Source organism: Galleria mellonella, unplaced genomic scaffold, assembly GCF_026898425.1.
Source record: "Galleria mellonella isolate WM207_F2 unplaced genomic scaffold, CSIRO_AGI_GalMel_v1 utg300, whole genome shotgun sequence".
NCBI classification, from domain to species: Eukaryota; Metazoa; Arthropoda; class Insecta; order Lepidoptera; family Pyralidae; genus Galleria; species Galleria mellonella.
Window position 1 is genome coordinate 817073 of NW_026442068.1, and position 17033 is coordinate 834105.

At 39.5% G+C, this 17033-nt stretch overlaps 1 protein-coding gene across 8 annotated transcripts in view; it reads left to right on the forward strand.

The window, feature by feature from the left end:
* Positions 1-16302, forward strand: part of LOC113523461 (SH3 and multiple ankyrin repeat domains protein 3) — a 297001-nt gene extending 280699 nt beyond the window's left edge. For 6 of the 8 annotated variants that reach the window (XM_052895642.1, XM_052895641.1, XM_052895645.1 and 3 more), the window contains 11 exons: positions 637-745; positions 2230-2337; positions 3633-3725; positions 4968-5063; positions 6544-6685; positions 7611-7734; positions 8109-8223; positions 8536-8744; positions 9353-9481; positions 11806-11930; positions 13706-16302. In XM_052895642.1, coding sequence (XP_052751602.1) covers positions 637-745; positions 2230-2337; positions 3633-3725; positions 4968-5063; positions 6544-6685; positions 7611-7734; positions 8109-8223; positions 8536-8744; positions 9353-9481; positions 11806-11930; positions 13706-14300 — 1845 coding nt within the window. In that variant the 3' untranslated portion in view covers positions 14301-16302. Of the gene's footprint in view, positions 1-636; positions 746-2229; positions 2338-3632; positions 3726-4967; positions 5064-6543; positions 6686-7610; positions 7735-8108; positions 8224-8535; positions 8745-9352; positions 9482-11805; positions 11931-12896; positions 12974-13705 lie in introns of all 8 variants that reach the window. The other 2 variants (XM_052895648.1, XM_052895643.1) reach the window with 2 other exon arrangements.
* The last annotated feature ends 731 nt before the right edge of the window (positions 16303-17033 follow it).

The window sequence follows — 17033 nt, forward strand, 5'->3', positions numbered from 1 at the left end:
TACGTTAAAAAGCTGAAGTTTCTTAGAAAAAAGGCAACTATACGAGCACCTTAGATTATATAGATAGAGCATCGAGTCTCAAAAACGGGTCAACTTTTGTCAGCTAAATGTCAAATTAGCTGACTCGTTTTTTATCAGTGTTCTGTATAATATCTTGACGTATCTATATTTAATTATTTAATAAATAAAATTACTTTTTACGCCTTAAAAAGATGCAACAATTATAAGATATAATAAATATTAAAGTTATAAAGAAAACACTCATGACTATTTTTTTTTAATGGATGATAATGTAATGGTAGCCCCACCCGCGCTATCGGTATACATCAGCGGGGCACCAGTGAAGGATAATAGGTGAGGATGAAGTAGATCAGTTAGTCCATCGTGACGAATTCAACAAGAATTGTTCACGATGGTTTCCAGGGGGCACCACGTGGAGGTCGACCTAATGAGGCATATTGCTAGCAATTGGGCTGTCAAACTCCATTGCTAACAATCCCTTTCCCCCCCTCATGACTATTTATCACGCAAAATTGTATGAAAAAGTTGACCCGCTTTTCTCGAAACATTTGTATGGAGACACTATCTATATAATCGAAGACGTTTACTTATACTGTGACTTCCTATTACCTCCAGATAAACGGCGAGGACGTGTCGGCGGCGTCGCACGAGCACGTGGTGGAACTCATACGCAGCTCCGGAGCGCTCGTCTCCATGACTGTTGTCTCGTTGAACAGCGCGCCTGGTGAGTGGCTTCTATCCAAAATCCAACGTTGAGGCCTTTTATTATGGATCATAATGGAATGGTAACCTTGCCTGTGCTATTGGTATACGCTGACGAGGCACCAGTAAGAGATGATAGATAGGTGAGGATGAAGCAAAGCAGTTGGTCCATTGTCCAATATTGGAGTCGATTCTAAGTCACCATTTTTTAAACATATCTCTTAACATAATATTCAATAATTTCCCGAAATTACTGTTTTATGGGCCATTATGAACTAAATTTACAATTTTGTTTAATTAAATGTATTAATAATTTAGTTCATACTAGCTTCTGCCCGCGGCTAAGCTCGCGTGTGGTATTTGATTTATTTCACGTGTCTAACAAACTTACCGTTTCACCACCTTAAATGTTGAATTTTCAAAATTTCTTTCTTATTATTCACCTACGCCTATACGAGTATAAAGAAACTGCAATTTTTTAGGATTCTGGATTTAGTAGTAGTTTCGGTTATGCGTTGATATATCGGTCAGTCAGTCAATCACTCAGCATCCTCTTATATATGTATATACGGTACATATCATACATACATACATACAAATCTGTCACGCCTGTCTCCCATTAGGGTAGGCAGAAACAATAGAACGCCAAATGCTTCGATTCAAACAAACCTCTTTCGTTTCTTTCACATTCATCAATCTTTTCATACACGCTCGCCGGTTACGGGTACTTTTAATTTGGCCCTTCTACAGCACGTCGCCTATTTGGTCAACATATGCCCATCTAGGGCGACCCCTACCGACATCTCCATTCATTCTTGCTCGATAAATCTCTTTCGTAATTCTTCTTTCATCCATCCTCTCCAAATGACCAAACTAACACGCTACATATTCTTACTAATATTATAAATGTGAAAGTGAGTTTATTTGTTTGTTTGTTATCTTATAGCGCCTTAACAGCGTCACCAATCACTACGAAATTTGGTAAACACGTAAATTACATGAGATAGAGAAGGATATAGTCTACTTTTTATCCCTATCAGTAAACATACTCCGGTCACGCGGACGAAGTCTCGGGTAAAAGCTAGTTTCATTAGTATTTTAATATATTTTTACTATAAACAATAACACAATAAAACCGAACATTCTTGTTTTATTAAATGATTAATTATTTTTTATTTCTTCATAAAGAGCAATAAACACATAACCTTAAAAAATAGCATATTTTTAAAAGGCTAGCAACACACCTGCAATGCCTCTGATGTTGTGGGTAACTCATGGACTACGGTAGTCACTTACCATCAGGTGTGTCGCATGCTCGGTTGTCCCTATGTTATAAAAAAAATCCCTTACGATAAATAATGTTGCCACAATAAAAAATCAGTAACATTGCAATACTACTGCTCATATGGATTTCAGCAGTCGACTTTAATAAACATGTCTCCTGCAGTTTTATCATCGTCATAGTCTCGTAGTGTTTCTTTAAATGTTTTGTTCCACAATCGGTAGGTAACAACGAGAACAACACGTGTACGGTACCGACGAGCAAGTCGCAGAACCAACTGTCCAGCTCCGGGCGGCCGTACGCCGCCACGCTGCCCAGGAAAGCTGCCGGTGGTTAGTTTAAAACCTCATTATTATATATACAGGCTGTCCCAGAACACAACGTCAAGCCGAAACTAGGTGACAGGATTTATTGTAACCATCATGAGAAAAATCCGAAAAAAAAATCTATCCCATGCAGTTTGAAAATTATGGGCATTTAAGAAAAACCCAGAAATTTGGTCAAACTATTGGTAACCATTTTTCGGTTATTGTGGTTAATTTTTATACCAGATTTTTTTTACCAGAGGAAGACCTTGTACAAAAGTCGATTGCTTGGGTACCTCTGTCCCATTTGAGTTTCAACCGTAAAGTAGTTGTGTTTGCATGGCTGTCTTTCGGTTTAAAGGGTGGGATATGGCGTAAATTTACAGGGTACAAAGGAATAACACCTGAGTCCTCAGGAATGGCAATGCAAGGGAGGTATCAAAGGGCGAAACAGTATACTACTCTATTATGTCCATGGTACTGCTCATGTCTATAGGCGACGTTTACCACTTTCCATCAGGTGGGCCGTCAGCTTATTTGCCATTCTAAGTTGTATGAAAAAAGTGCAATGTATTCAGATCAACAATATAGTTTTATTCTTGACTAGAAATTTTCTGACTAGAATTGATTGAAATACTTTGTATCATATTAAGTTGAACGTTTAACTATTAAACTGTTAAATACAGGATGAAACCGAAATCGTTAGCATTCATCGAAATGTCTATCCAAATATGTACTATACTATAGACAGATTTATATATAAATAACTAGCTTTTACCGGCGGCTTCACTCGCGTTAATAGTCACTATATAACGCAAACTTGTTACGACAATTTTGTCAATTGTCCGTTTACTCCGTTAAAGTACCTATAACGTAGTAAACAGACACAATTAGCTGAATGTAATCATTTAAGTACCATTTTTCCATAAATAAATTTGCTACCCACATTTCATCCCATTTAAAGAGTAGTTTAAATTAATTAAAACTATAATAAAATACTTTAATTATGAATTGTAAACAATAATTCTGCAAAGTTTGCAGCAAATTGGAAGACCCATTAAAAAAAAAGTTTTATACAAAAATTACCACTCCCTCACCTCACAGTCTATAAGTTTTTCGCAAGAAAAAGTAGCCTATAACCATCTCTAGAGTCACATCTATCTCTATACCAAAATTCGTCATAATCGATTCAGCGGTTTGTGTGAAAGCGTAACAAACAAACAAACTCACCTTCGCGTTTATAAATATTAATTAAGATTAATGAATTGGTTCGATGTATTTGTTGTGTGTGGATAATGAGTAATGTGAATGTCCGGGCGCAGGCCGCAGCCCGGCGCCGGCGCCGCCGCGCCGCGACCCGCGCACCACGCTCAGCGTGGGCCGCGCCCGCGCCAAGTCCATGGTCGCCGGGCTCGGTACGTACACACACACGCACACGCACACACACACGCACACGCACACGCACGCGTACGCGCACACGCACACACACACACACACACACATACACTCACATATACATACAATCGTACAGGACTCATACTCACTAGCTGGCCATGCAAGTTCCAGCAAAGAATGAGCCACTCCTTTCGTTCCCATGGGTGGCGTGAGAGGCGTCTAAGGGAGGGCAAGGGATAGGCAGCAGCGTCAGCTAGTAAATCATCATAACTAACTGCAGTTGCCAATCCGCCTGCCAAGTGTGGCAACTACGGGCAAATACCATCCCCCCCCCTTATTAGAAAAGCCTATATTCAGCGGTGGACAGTTAAGGGTTAAATTATCCTTATACAACCTTAATTAAAAGAAACTACTACCAGAAATGACAATTTGTTATTCTTTGCTCTTCCGAATAGAGCTCCTGGATATTATTCCCCTTTCTATTATTATTCTATTTTTTTTTTATTAAATTAATACTATTAAAATATGCTCACTACCGTCGCTTGGTAGCAAAATACCTGTAAATTTCTCTGACATTGCAAATACCATGTTTATTGGCGATAGCGGTGACGGTTTGGACGTTCCACAAACCCTACTATGCAGGGGCCCCACTAGTGCTACTGTAACTCCTGCTGATATTTCTGCAGGGAGCCTCCTAGTTCATAACTACGCCACTAGGCAGCAATTACAGTTATCTATCAGGGGGGGGGAGAGATTGTTAGTAATGGAGATTAGTAGGAGGAGTCGAGGGATCGCCATTACTAGCAATATACCCTGTCAGGAAGACCTCCTCGTGGTTCCCCCTGGAAACCATCGTGATTAATTTTTTGTTAGATTCGTTACGGTGGGCTAACTGACCTGCTTCATCCTCACCTATCATCCTTCACTGGTGCCCCACCAGTGTATACCATTAGCGCAGGCGAGGTTACCATTCCATTATCATCCATAAAAAGTTATCTATCAGGTGTAGTATGTATGAAGAACAACCAGTAATATAATAGTGACATGCCCCAAAACGAGTACATGACAATTCGGATCCTATTACTCTGCAAATATGTCTAAGACATTGAGTGGTTTTTAGGAAAGTTTTTTTTTTTTTTTGTCATATTCAATTTCTATAAATATCCATTGCTCTCCCGAATGTTCAAAATTGTCAACATACAAATTATATACATTTTTCCTACTTTACAGTTATTTTACATATAGTTTACATATATTTTTAGAAAATGGCGGTGAAAAAGAAGAGAGTTGCGAGCCGCTGAGCGTGGCTGGCAAGTCTTCATCGGCCGAGTCTGTGCAGCTGCATGGCGGTAGTAATTGTGAGTTTTGCTATATTTACAGATAAATGTTCACAGAGGGAGACATAGAAACAAAAGTCGTTTGCTTGGATACCTCTGTCCCATTAATGTTTCTACCGTGAAGCAATTGTGTTCGCATGGCTATGTTTCGGTTTGAAGTGTAGGATATGGTAGTGAATTTACAGGGTACAGAGGAATAACACCTTAGTCCTCAGGAATGGCAACGCATAGGGGGTTTCATGGGCGTAACAAATTTCATTTGAAATAATAAATTTCAAAGTCCCAAGCTTTTTCAGTATCTATCTCAAGTAGTTCAAATTTTGAATTGAGTACATTGGCATTCGCTTAAAAATATGTGCTTTTAACTCATTTTTATTTTTTATTTTTATACTCTTAATCCTATATATAATTTTTGATGTCTTAAATATCAAAGTCTAAATAATAACGTATTAAAACTCTTAGTTTTAGATAATGTGAAATAATATCAATTCAAATTATATTTACTATCTATAGGAAATCGAATATTTGAACACAGGCAGCCACCAGTTTCTACTTCGTAATTAAAAAATTTAAAACAGAAACTGTTTATGATGAAGTGTAAACGTATTTGTAAATTTTAACGTACATTATTTTTAGTGCCGTGATCAGAATATTTCAGCTTTAGATTTAAAAATAAGTACTATTATTATTAATAGTACTATTTATTAATCTAATTTTTAATTTTCTTTTTTTTTCCGTGTGATAGTACTTAACAAACAATATAGTACTTATATTGGATTATACCCATTATGATCACACTTTGCAGATGATTTTTTTAAGAATTTACTACAATATAATTTATTTGATCTGATAAAGGCTCGAGTGAAATCAACTTGCAGTTTGGAATCTCATTTAGTTAATTACAAATTAACATTCGGGTCGTATGTGTAACTATGATAACGCTTGGGGATATCATGCGCGAAACAGTATACTCTGTTATGTCCATGGTACTGCTTATGTCTATAGGCGAAGGTTACCACTTTCCATCAGGTGGGCCGTCAGCTTGTTTGCCATTCTAAGTAGTATAAAAAAACTGAGTATTTTTACCAAAGACACATACGAGTAGGTCGAAGACGACATTATTAGACAAATTGTCATTCGGGCCGTATGTGTAACTATGGCAACGCTTGGGAAGTATCATGGGCGAAACAGTATACTCTGTTATGTCCATGGCACTACTCATGTCTATAAGCGACGGTTGCCACTTTCCATCAGATGGACCGTCCACTAGTTTGCCATTGTAAGTTGCAAAAAAAAAAAGAAAAATCTTAGGTAAAACGAAGTGAATATTGAAAACCTATTTCGTTTCATCTCTGTGAATGTTGAGTACAACTAAAGTTGGATTGCAAACTTATAATGCTATTGTTGTATTCTATTGTTAAAAGTTTTGTTTGTAATATGTTGATGTACCACAAAAATATATAAATAAATACTAAATAGTGCGTGGTGTTTGTTGGTACAGGCGGCACGCCGGTGTCGGGCACGCCGGTGGCGCCGCGCACGGCTTCCATCCGGCAGCGGCCGGCGTCCTCGCGCATTACGGCCGCCGAGCTGGAGGAGCTGTTCCAGCGGCAGGCCGACACCGACACCGACACGGACGCGCTGTTAGTACCATCTACCGTCCTCTTTCTCTCCGTCTACCCATCTACAACCTTCACTATCACGACTCCCGATTGAGTCATCGCAAATATCTGGTATAGGGATCGATACCAGATTTGCCGGAGGTAGTCGCCCCCGGTAATGATTCCGAGGCAATAGGGGTTTGCCCCGAGACCCCCATTTGAGCCATCCTAAGGGAACTAAAAATACTCGTCATCGTCACTCTATAGTGAGTTAGTAAAATATGAATGAAAGAATGAAAACACTTTATTGTTCAATTTATAATCCGTACCCGACCTATAGGTCCCCATGACACTTGCGGCATTTCCGCGTTGGATTGCCACAGATATTCTTTGAGCCAGATACGAACCAGAACGGCGATCATGGCCCCTACCCGAAATGCGTTGACCCAACTCCCTTATAAAGGATTTCGCTTCTGCTCCCCACACACGCGTAGTCTCAAAGATTTTATTATTATATTTATAACTAGCTGTTGCCCGCGACTTCGTCCGCGTTTCCGTTGTTTTTCATAAAATAAGTAACCTATGTCCTTCCATACGATTCAGTGGATTCACAGACGACCCTTCACTGCTCTGCTCCTATTGATCGTAGCGTGACGAAAAGTATACTATAACCTGCCCAGGAGTATGAAGAATAATTGTAAAATCCGTCGAGCAGTTTTTGTTTCTATAACGAACATACAGACAGACAAAAATTTTACTGATTGCATTTTGGGCATCAGTATCGATCACTAATCACCCCCTAATAGTTATTTTGGAAATATATTTCATGTACAGAATTGACCTCTGTACAGATTTATTATAAGTATAGATTAAATAAGTCTTATTCGAAAGAGAAGGGTGGTGAGATTTTCTCGAGGAAAAGGACACTGTCACAACACTATTATTTATCTATGGTTGCGGTGTACAGGGGCGGGCCGAGCGCTATGATGACGCGGTCAGCATTCCAGGGCGGCAACAACTCGCCGCCGTACTCGCCCGCGCGGCAGCGGGTCTACGCCTCCGTCGCGGAGATGAAGCGCTCCAGGGGGAAGGTATGCGCCAAACATAAGCTATTTTTTTTATTTGTTCCATATTCATTTAGATAATTTAAAGTTTACTATTTAAATTCGCGTATTAAAAGTTCTTGTAATTAAATATATTATATAAAAAAAGAATAAACTATGGTAATCAAACGTAAATAAACGTAAATGGATCGACTAAGTATTACTTAAAAACTTTCAAGTTTTGTATGAATACAACTTTATTTTATGATTTCTTCATATTTGATATAAAGTTGAATTACATTATTTTCTGTATTTCGTGTTCGTATTGATTTTCTGATTTCTATAATTAAATTAAATATTGTACTAAAAGTCGATATATGTTTAATTGAGAATGTAAGTGAATGTACTTGTGTACGATGCAGTCGTGGAGCAAGTCTACGGGGCGGTCGCTGCGGCGCGAGTTCCACTCGACGCCGGACCTGGCGGCCGAGCTGGCCGCGCACCCGCCGCGCACGCGCTCCAGCGAGGACGTGCACGGTACGTACTTATCCGGCGCGAAGGACCATATCCACGCTAATACATACATTTCACTTACCTGGTATATTAATTGCAGTTGGTCTATCTCAGAGTAAATTTTAATCAGTAACATCCTTTGAAGGGAGTGTTCTAAAAATAAAATAATTTTTTTCTTAAATAACAACAAAAAATATAAAGGTCAATAAAAACATTTATTTAAGCAAAATGTTCAATTTAGTTGAATACTCCCGATAAAAATATGGACGATTTCGATTTCACCCTACATAATTAACACAGTAAACAGTAGTGTTGACTGTCCGTCACCGTGTGCAGCAGGCACGTCCCGCGTGCCGCCGCCGGCGCACCCGCCGCCGCCGCCGCCGCCGCCGGGCGCGCCGGCGTCGTCGTTCAGGCCGGCGGCGGCCGCCAAGTTGTACGCGGCGCCGCGCGACCTCGCGCCCGTCGGCTACCGGCCCGCCGCGCCCGCCGCCGCACCCGCGCCCGCGCCCGCCTCCGCCGCCGCTTATGCCCACATGCACGCCGTGAGTACTATTACATTTTACAATTTAAGTATCAGAAAACTAAGCAAAACTAAAACAAAGTTTGTATTGATTTTGAATGTTCTTGAGATTTAGCTAAATGGTCGCATACTGCGCGGTTTCAGAGATGTTTCCTCCCACAAACACTCAGGTTATGGAATGAGCTCTCTGCCGAGGTTTTCCCAAGAGACTACAGCATGGGGTTCTTCAAAAGGGGGGTAAAGAGGTTTCTTCAGAGTCGGCATCGCACGCATAATACCTCTGGTATTGCAAGCGTTCATAGGCTACAGTAACCGCGTACCATCAGGTGGACCGTATGCTTGTTTGCCACCTCAGTGGTATAAAAAAAAATATTTTCATAAGTAATAGTGTACATTAACTAAATCCAAACTGGAATTGGACTGGAATTGGTTCCTGTGACGAAAATACAAATTGAATTGTTTGTAAACAACTTGAGTAAATAATACAAATATAATTAATTTTGCTCTTACTTATTCTTAATTTAATTAAAATATATTTCGTTCCACAAGACGATACACTAACATTACTATGCAATCTTAACAAAGCTTGTGGAATAAATAAATAAATTTCCAAATGTGATAATATTGTAGGGTCGCAAGGCGGCGTCGCTGCGTGCGTGGACGTCAGCGGACGGGCCCGCGCCCGCTTCCGCTCCCGCCTCCGCTCCCGCTCCGCACTACGCGCAGCCCATCATCGCGCACAAAGGCTTTGTGCGACAGGTAACAACACGGCACTGACACTATTACAATATAGTATACTGTTTCCCGCGACTTTGCCCTTGTGCATTAGTATATAAAGTATCCTACGTTTTAAGTTAGGCTTTAACCCTTCTTTGCATAATTTGTTTTTATCGATGAAATAAATCAAGGTGTTTAAAATTAAAGGCAAAATGGATAAAAAAATAAATTTGACAGCTATGTTTTTTTTTTCTGCAATAGACATTAAAAAGGTATCCAGACACGGTCAATTTAAAGTGAACTTGTTCTTTTATATAATTTTTGGGCGTTCAATGTTATGATGGAAATTTCCACCATTATGCAAAGAAAAGCTACCCGTGTATGGTACAAAATTTATTTATATATTAAAATAATTATAACATTATGACAGTAAATCCAAACGTGATTGAGTACGTAAAAAATCTTTACTAAACTTAGTAATAATAATATATATAAGCGATGGTTACTATTTTCCGTCATAGATCATTAACATATTTATATATTTATTTATTTTTTGGAAAACGTACAGCTGAATTACAGTCAATACATAATCAAATTTATATCTATGTTAAGCCATGAATCGTTCTCACATTTGCGTAATGACACAATTGATCAGTTTTATATATGCAAAATATATACATACATACATATACATACATACATATACATACATACATATACACACATATACATACATGCGCATACATACACACATCTATAATAATTAAAAAGTTATAAATTTTTTACTAATAAATAAATATTATGTAAAAACTTGCACAAAAAGAAATAATTAAGTACTTGATTTTTTTTTTTTTTACTTGTTAGACCTAAAATCTATAAACGTTACCCATTGACTACAAAAAGAATTTAAAAAGTTGGCGTTTCAGTTCATGTTGTGAAATGAGATGAAAGATGAAATGAGATTTATTCGTAAAAACATAAGTGCAATTACCAAACTAATATTAATATTATAGTTTTGAAAGGGTACAGTAGTTGTGGTTTTAGAACTGGGCTCCAAAATAGGTGGATATAATAACCTGTGTTAAGGAGCCACAGCCCCAACCTTCTATAGTGTTATTGGGGAATTAATTACAACAAGGTTGTATACATAATTTAACAATTAAAAAGTAAACAGAAACTAAAATACATTGTCTTATTACATAATACATTTTGTATGTACGTACTACATGTTCAGTGAAAGGAGCAAAATTAAAAATACGTAATCGGCTGCAATCTCAAACTTATGCGCATACAGAGGATCTGATAAAACCTATTGTCTAAAATATTTATTGAAATGCAAGCATACTATAGTTTCATATTACACACACACATACACACACACACACACGCACATGCACACGCACACGCACACAAACACCCATACACACACACAAACTATGACACGTTATTATATTATATTATACTATATTATATTATACTAACGACCCGCCCCGGCTTCGCACGGGTGCACATTACATCACATCACATTAGAAACCTTTAAAATTATCAGTGTTTCTCTACAATATTGTGCATGTTTATGCATGCATCATTATACATATAAACCTTCCTCTTGAATCACTATCTATTAAAAAAACGCTTCAAAATCCGTTGCGTAGTTTCAAAGATTTAAGCATACATAGGGACGGACAGACAAATATAGCGACTTTGTTTTATACTATCTAGTGATATTTATATTAAAATAAATAAAAAATTATATCTATCCGAATATGTGTTTAATAGGTTCCCCAGATACACGCTCGACCCATATGGGGATCGTTGTTAAGAAATTTTGTAATTTACTGTTTTAAATAAAGATAATTGGGGGAAAAGGATTGTTAGCAATGGAGTTTGACAGCCCCATTGCTAGCAATATACCTTATTAGGTCGACCTCCACGTGGTTCCCCCTGGACACCATCGTGAACAATTCTTGTTGAATTCGTCACGATGGACTAACTGATCTACTTCATCCTCACCTATCATCCTTCACTGGTGTCCCGCCGGTGTACACCGATAGCGCAGGTGAAAGAAAGAAAGAAATAATTTAATCAAAAGAAGCATGCGGCCCACACAGTAGCGCACAAAACAAAAACAAAAGAAATCAAAACAAAACAAACAAAAGAAAATAATAATTATATACAAATAGATAGCAATTAAATTATAATGTACGCGTGCGCGCGCGTGTGTCGCAATGTTCTGTGATGTAGGTCCGTGCTCAGCATATTGCTGCAGCGCTTGAAGCGCTACAGCGCTGTTTTTCAGCAAGAACTAGGTGGGGTTACTATTCCATTACAAAAAAAGATTATTATTATTATTATTATTATTACAGAACTCGACGCCGGCGCCGCCGATCCCAGAACCAGACTACAGCATGTCGGAGTCGGACGAGGACGAGCGCAAGCCGCGGCCCGAGCCCGCCGCGCTCGCAGAGACCAGCGCCAACAGCAACACCAGGTGAACACCGCCCGCCTTTATATTCAATCGATACACAGCCTTCGTAGCAGCAGAGAGAACGGATTGTTAGTATTGGGGATTAGAAACCCAATGCTAGCAATATAGGGTATATTGCTCGACCATCTCGATATCGGATCGACCATCACGCAGTTCCCCCTGGAAATCATCGTGATTGATTCATCGTTGAATTTGTCATGATGGGCTAATTGATCTATTTCATCTTCACCTATCCTATCCCTCTCTAGTGTCCAATCAGCGTATACCGTCAGCGCAGGCAGGATTACCATTCCATCGTCATCCATTAAAAAAAAAAAACCTCCGTAGCAGGGACTAAGATTAAAAACCCCATGCTAGCAATGTATCCTATCAGATCGACTTCTACATGGTTCCCCCTGGAAATTATCGTGGATAATTCATGTTGAATTCCTACACGATGGGCCAAGTGAACTGTGCTTCACCTTGCGTTAACACAGGCACAATTACCATTCCAATAATAGCTTGAAAAACATTACTCTCTTTTCATCATAAGAAGTTTGTCATTTTAAATTTCTATGTATGTTTATCCGAATATTTGATGCAACGTATAGCATAAGCAACGGCTGCTCGCGTAATCCTGGAATGTGAGGCTGTGGCCCATCAACGTTTAGAAATCCTCGGAACGGTGAGGTCGCTCCGTGAGGCCTGTGAAAAACCCAGGAAGCTTCTGCGTTTCTGGGCGGAGCTAGGTTGGCTGTACTAGCCACGACTCATACGCACAACGGCCCAAATGAGAGGCTAAGCGCGGAAAATAGTCTTTTTCACATTGTCACATAGCCTAAGCAAGTTGACCGTTCTGTTAATTTAAACCTTTATATTTATTTACAGTTAACAGTTAATATTATCCGTAATGGGATTCTTATGTGTTATTTTAAATTATATAGATTCCGTTTTTTTTTTATTTTGTTTAAAATTTTATACCATTTTCAGGAACTCATTCCATTCGACTATTTATGAAAAATCTGAAGAAAAATTTTAATATAAATTTTGAAACACTGATTGTAAAGGTACAGTTGATTTTGAATCACAGTCTTGTGGCTGGGGAAATGCTTTGCGTCCTCGTCCGATAACTGTCACGTGACTATCGCATCATATCGTTGTAAAATGTAATGATCTATGCATACTGCATAATTTTGATATCAATTTTAATAATTCAGAAAAAATACACCTATTTTTATAACAACTCTTTCATGGAGTAGGCAGAGACTTTTTGTTCAACAATAATCATTTTCTGTACTAAAAAATCTATGTGGGTTTATTTAAAACAAAATCTGTTGTTTGTCCATTGTGTTTGTCAGTGCCGTTTTTGTTTTTATACATTGTAAGGAATAACCGGAGGTCCAATCAATGCCTTTGGCGTGTCCTAAACGATTATATGACAATTCGGGACACACCACTCCGCGAGTCCGTTGGAAAACTGGTGGTTCTTTAGATAAAATGGGAAAGTTCTTTAGACTGTGTCGATATTAAGGCGTTTCACACAAACACCGCAACGCCGTTTACAAAGATTGCGGTTTTCCCACAGTGCAGTACAAATTTGTACCTATCGCAATGACTGCTATGCGATTGGTATGTTAGCACTCTGCTGTGAGAGAACTACCTAGTTCGTTCTTTTGTTCATTTTCATGTGTATGTTGTCGTGTGACAACGCGACATTTTTATGAAATACCTTAGTATCGAATTTAGTAACGCTTGTGGTAAGCACTAAGTAATGAGTGGGCGTGTGGGTGCGCTTGCAGCGGCAGCAGCTCCGGCTCGAGCTCGATGCAGCACTCGTTCTCCGTGGACGAGATCCAGAAGATCCGCACGCGGCTCAAGTCGTCCAAGTCGTGCGGCGACGAGCTCGCGAGCGGCGGCGAGCGCGACGACGGCGACAACTCGTCGTCGGGCGTGTCGTCCGACCAGGAGGCGCAGGCGCGGCCGCCGCGCCGCGACAAGGTGTCCTTCTGCAGCTCGGTGACCGTGAAGTCGTCCAACGACGTGATCAGCACCGAGCCCGTGCACTCGTCGTCCGAGAGCCTGGCGCCGCCGCCGCCCATGCAGCGCCACAACTCGCTGACCAGGAAGCGCGCCACCGCCGCCCTGCTGCGCGGCTCGGTGGGCGCGGCGCGCGGCCGCTCGGCCGCCGAGCGGCTCGGCGTGGACGTGGACAAGGCGCCGGGCCGGCGGCGCGCCGCCGTGCTGCTGGCCGAGCTGCCGCCGCCGCCCGAGGAGGCGGCCGCCGCGCCGGCGCCCGAGCCGCCCGCGCCGCCGCTGCTGGCGCCGCCGCCGCAGTTCAGCGACCGCGTGCGGGTGGTGTCCGCGCTGCCCAAGCAGCTGGCGCACCTGCAGTAGAGCGCGCCCTTATGAACCGTAGCCTAGCACGTTCCCCTCGGACACCTCGCGCACGAGCGGGGACCTTTTGTAATCGAGCGACTAAATGAAACCAAAGATTTATAGTATTTATTGTTGAGGAGTTAACACTGATATAGTTGAAACTAATTTTTATACATTCCCCTATTACCTTAATACTGTTAGAATTATTTTTAATACGTATCGTATGTATGTAGTCTCCGACGTGTCAAATGTGTTATTGTAATTATGTCGTCCCCTCTACTTGTTTAGTTTTACGTTGTGTTATCCCCCCTCCCCCTGTTACGAAGCAACCGAGTGCCATCGTGTCTATGTTATTGAAATATTTTTATATATATAATAATGTCTGTAAATATTTTTAAATAGCTACATTGTAACGAGACAAATGAGTGGACTGTGCACGTGCAACCACACAAAGAATATCCGGCCAACATGTTATTGTATTTGAAACACAATATATATATGAATTAAATAAAACTTATCGATGAATAAATATTATATATATTTGAGTAACGCCCACGTCCGCCAACGAATATTACCGATTATGTTTCCCTCGTACGTCCTATTGAAGTGCGCCCGCGCCGGTTCACTCTAGTCTTGGCACACATTCAAAGATTACTTTAAAGGCTCCTGGGCCCTTAACTATGTGTTCTCTTACAAGACTAGTGTTTATTATTATTATTGTCAAACGCACCATCATTCGTCCATTCCATGATATTGTAAATTTTATACTAATCGAACACATCCGTGCATCATTAATAAGTAGATATAGCTGTATCACGGCCGACAATGAAAGTATGTAACACCAATATAAAATTTTTATATTCCTCTATCGATTTTGTATCTTAATATAAAGAGAATTAGGTGCATTATATTGTCATTTACATCTCGATATGCAGGAACTCTAATGTAACAACACGTCGAATTCTGTACGTCGACGACATTTACAACTATTCACTGTAATTATCGTCAAATTCCACTTGTACCGTTTTACTACGTTTATAAATATCGACTTAACCTCCCTTAATATTTCATTTTACGGTATCGACGTTATAGAGTTCTGTGTGTTGCACACTGAGCGTACAATTGCCTACTACCCGCTTCTATAAGCAGCCTAATTAGATAGATTTCAATTCTTCATTTTGCCATTGTTAATAGATAATTAAAAATTTGAACAAACTCGAATTCGTGCTGTATCCGGCTCGATTAACGCTAGTTAAAGGAATAATAAACTCTTAACAGCAAAATATAAAATATAATTCCTTCGTATGTAAACGTTAAAAGTTCTAGTGAATTTTAAAGTATAGCGTAATTCGAGTGGACGGTGGCACAGCACCGCCGTGTCTGTTGACTTGAGCCTTTACCGTTTAATTAGCACAATGAAATTAATTTTTATTATCGGATTTGTATTATTTTGTTATAATCGTCTCGTCATTATATTAAGTTGTATAAATGTAATGTCTACATAAGGCGTAGCTAGGTAGTGGTAATTATATTAGGGAAATTCGATCGTAGAGGTTAACTGGCGATTAACTGGGAGCGGCGGGGCTTCCGATCTCGGCCGATTTATTCTCGGTCTGGATATAGACGCATTTGTTCGTAACATACCCTGCAGATACAATTTTTAATTGAGCTTGTGTGCGAGACGCGTGCGAGTGCTGCGTATCAACGTACGCGCACGCACTTGCACGCGTTCATCATTGTGATCATGCTGTCCTTGTTTACATAATGTAAATTTGTACAATATAAAAAGAGACAGACTGATCTGATGTGCGAATAATCGAACACAATTGTTTTAATACAGGAGGGTAATGAATGTGCCATTTTAGACCGACAATGAATGGAGCTAGTTGGATTGTGGGCTCGCGCCGTTATTTTGTATGTTTCCTATCCATTGTGTTTTGCGTTTCATTTGAATCTCAGTATGAAATGTGTAACACCTTGATATACTTTCAAATGAAAATTAAATGTTTCATCACTACTATATTGGACTTTATTGCTTACAATATCCCCTACCTTGAATTCATTCGGTACTTTTATTTTATCTTAGTATTAAATCCTTTATAGTGGTGTTTCACAACGTGGGGCCTACAGAGGGGCAATAAAAAAATGGACTCGAGGCGATTTTAACCGTCTTGCTCCAGGCCATTTAAATGCAATGCTACGAGTAGATATCGGTGCCAAATTTAATAAAAAAAGTAAATTAAAAAATGCTGTAAATATTTATTAGGTATAATGTCATTTGACATTACCAAAATATCAACTGGGCGATTAGAGTCGTCAAGTAAACTTAGTTGCTAAAAAATGTACGGGGGCATAAAAATGGTAGAAATGTTCAAGTGGGGCATGGCACAAAAAAGGTTGGGATACACTGCTTTATAGAGAAGATAGGGAACATAGAAATCCCTAGGTCTCTATTCCTACACAAAATTACCTCATTAATTACTGCACTAAAACTTTAATGCGCAGTGGAATTCTATATACATTTGGCGGACTTAACACCTGATAGTGTTCTCAACTAGTCAACCATTGGACAAACCGAGAAATAAGTAGGCGGTGCATTATTGAATAGAGGAAATATAATGTAATACTTAATATAGTCATATATTATAAACATATTTTTAAATTAATATTAATATACACATATATTAAATAAATACATACATAAATAAATACATAAAATAATCTATGACACAAACAAAATAACCAGTAAGG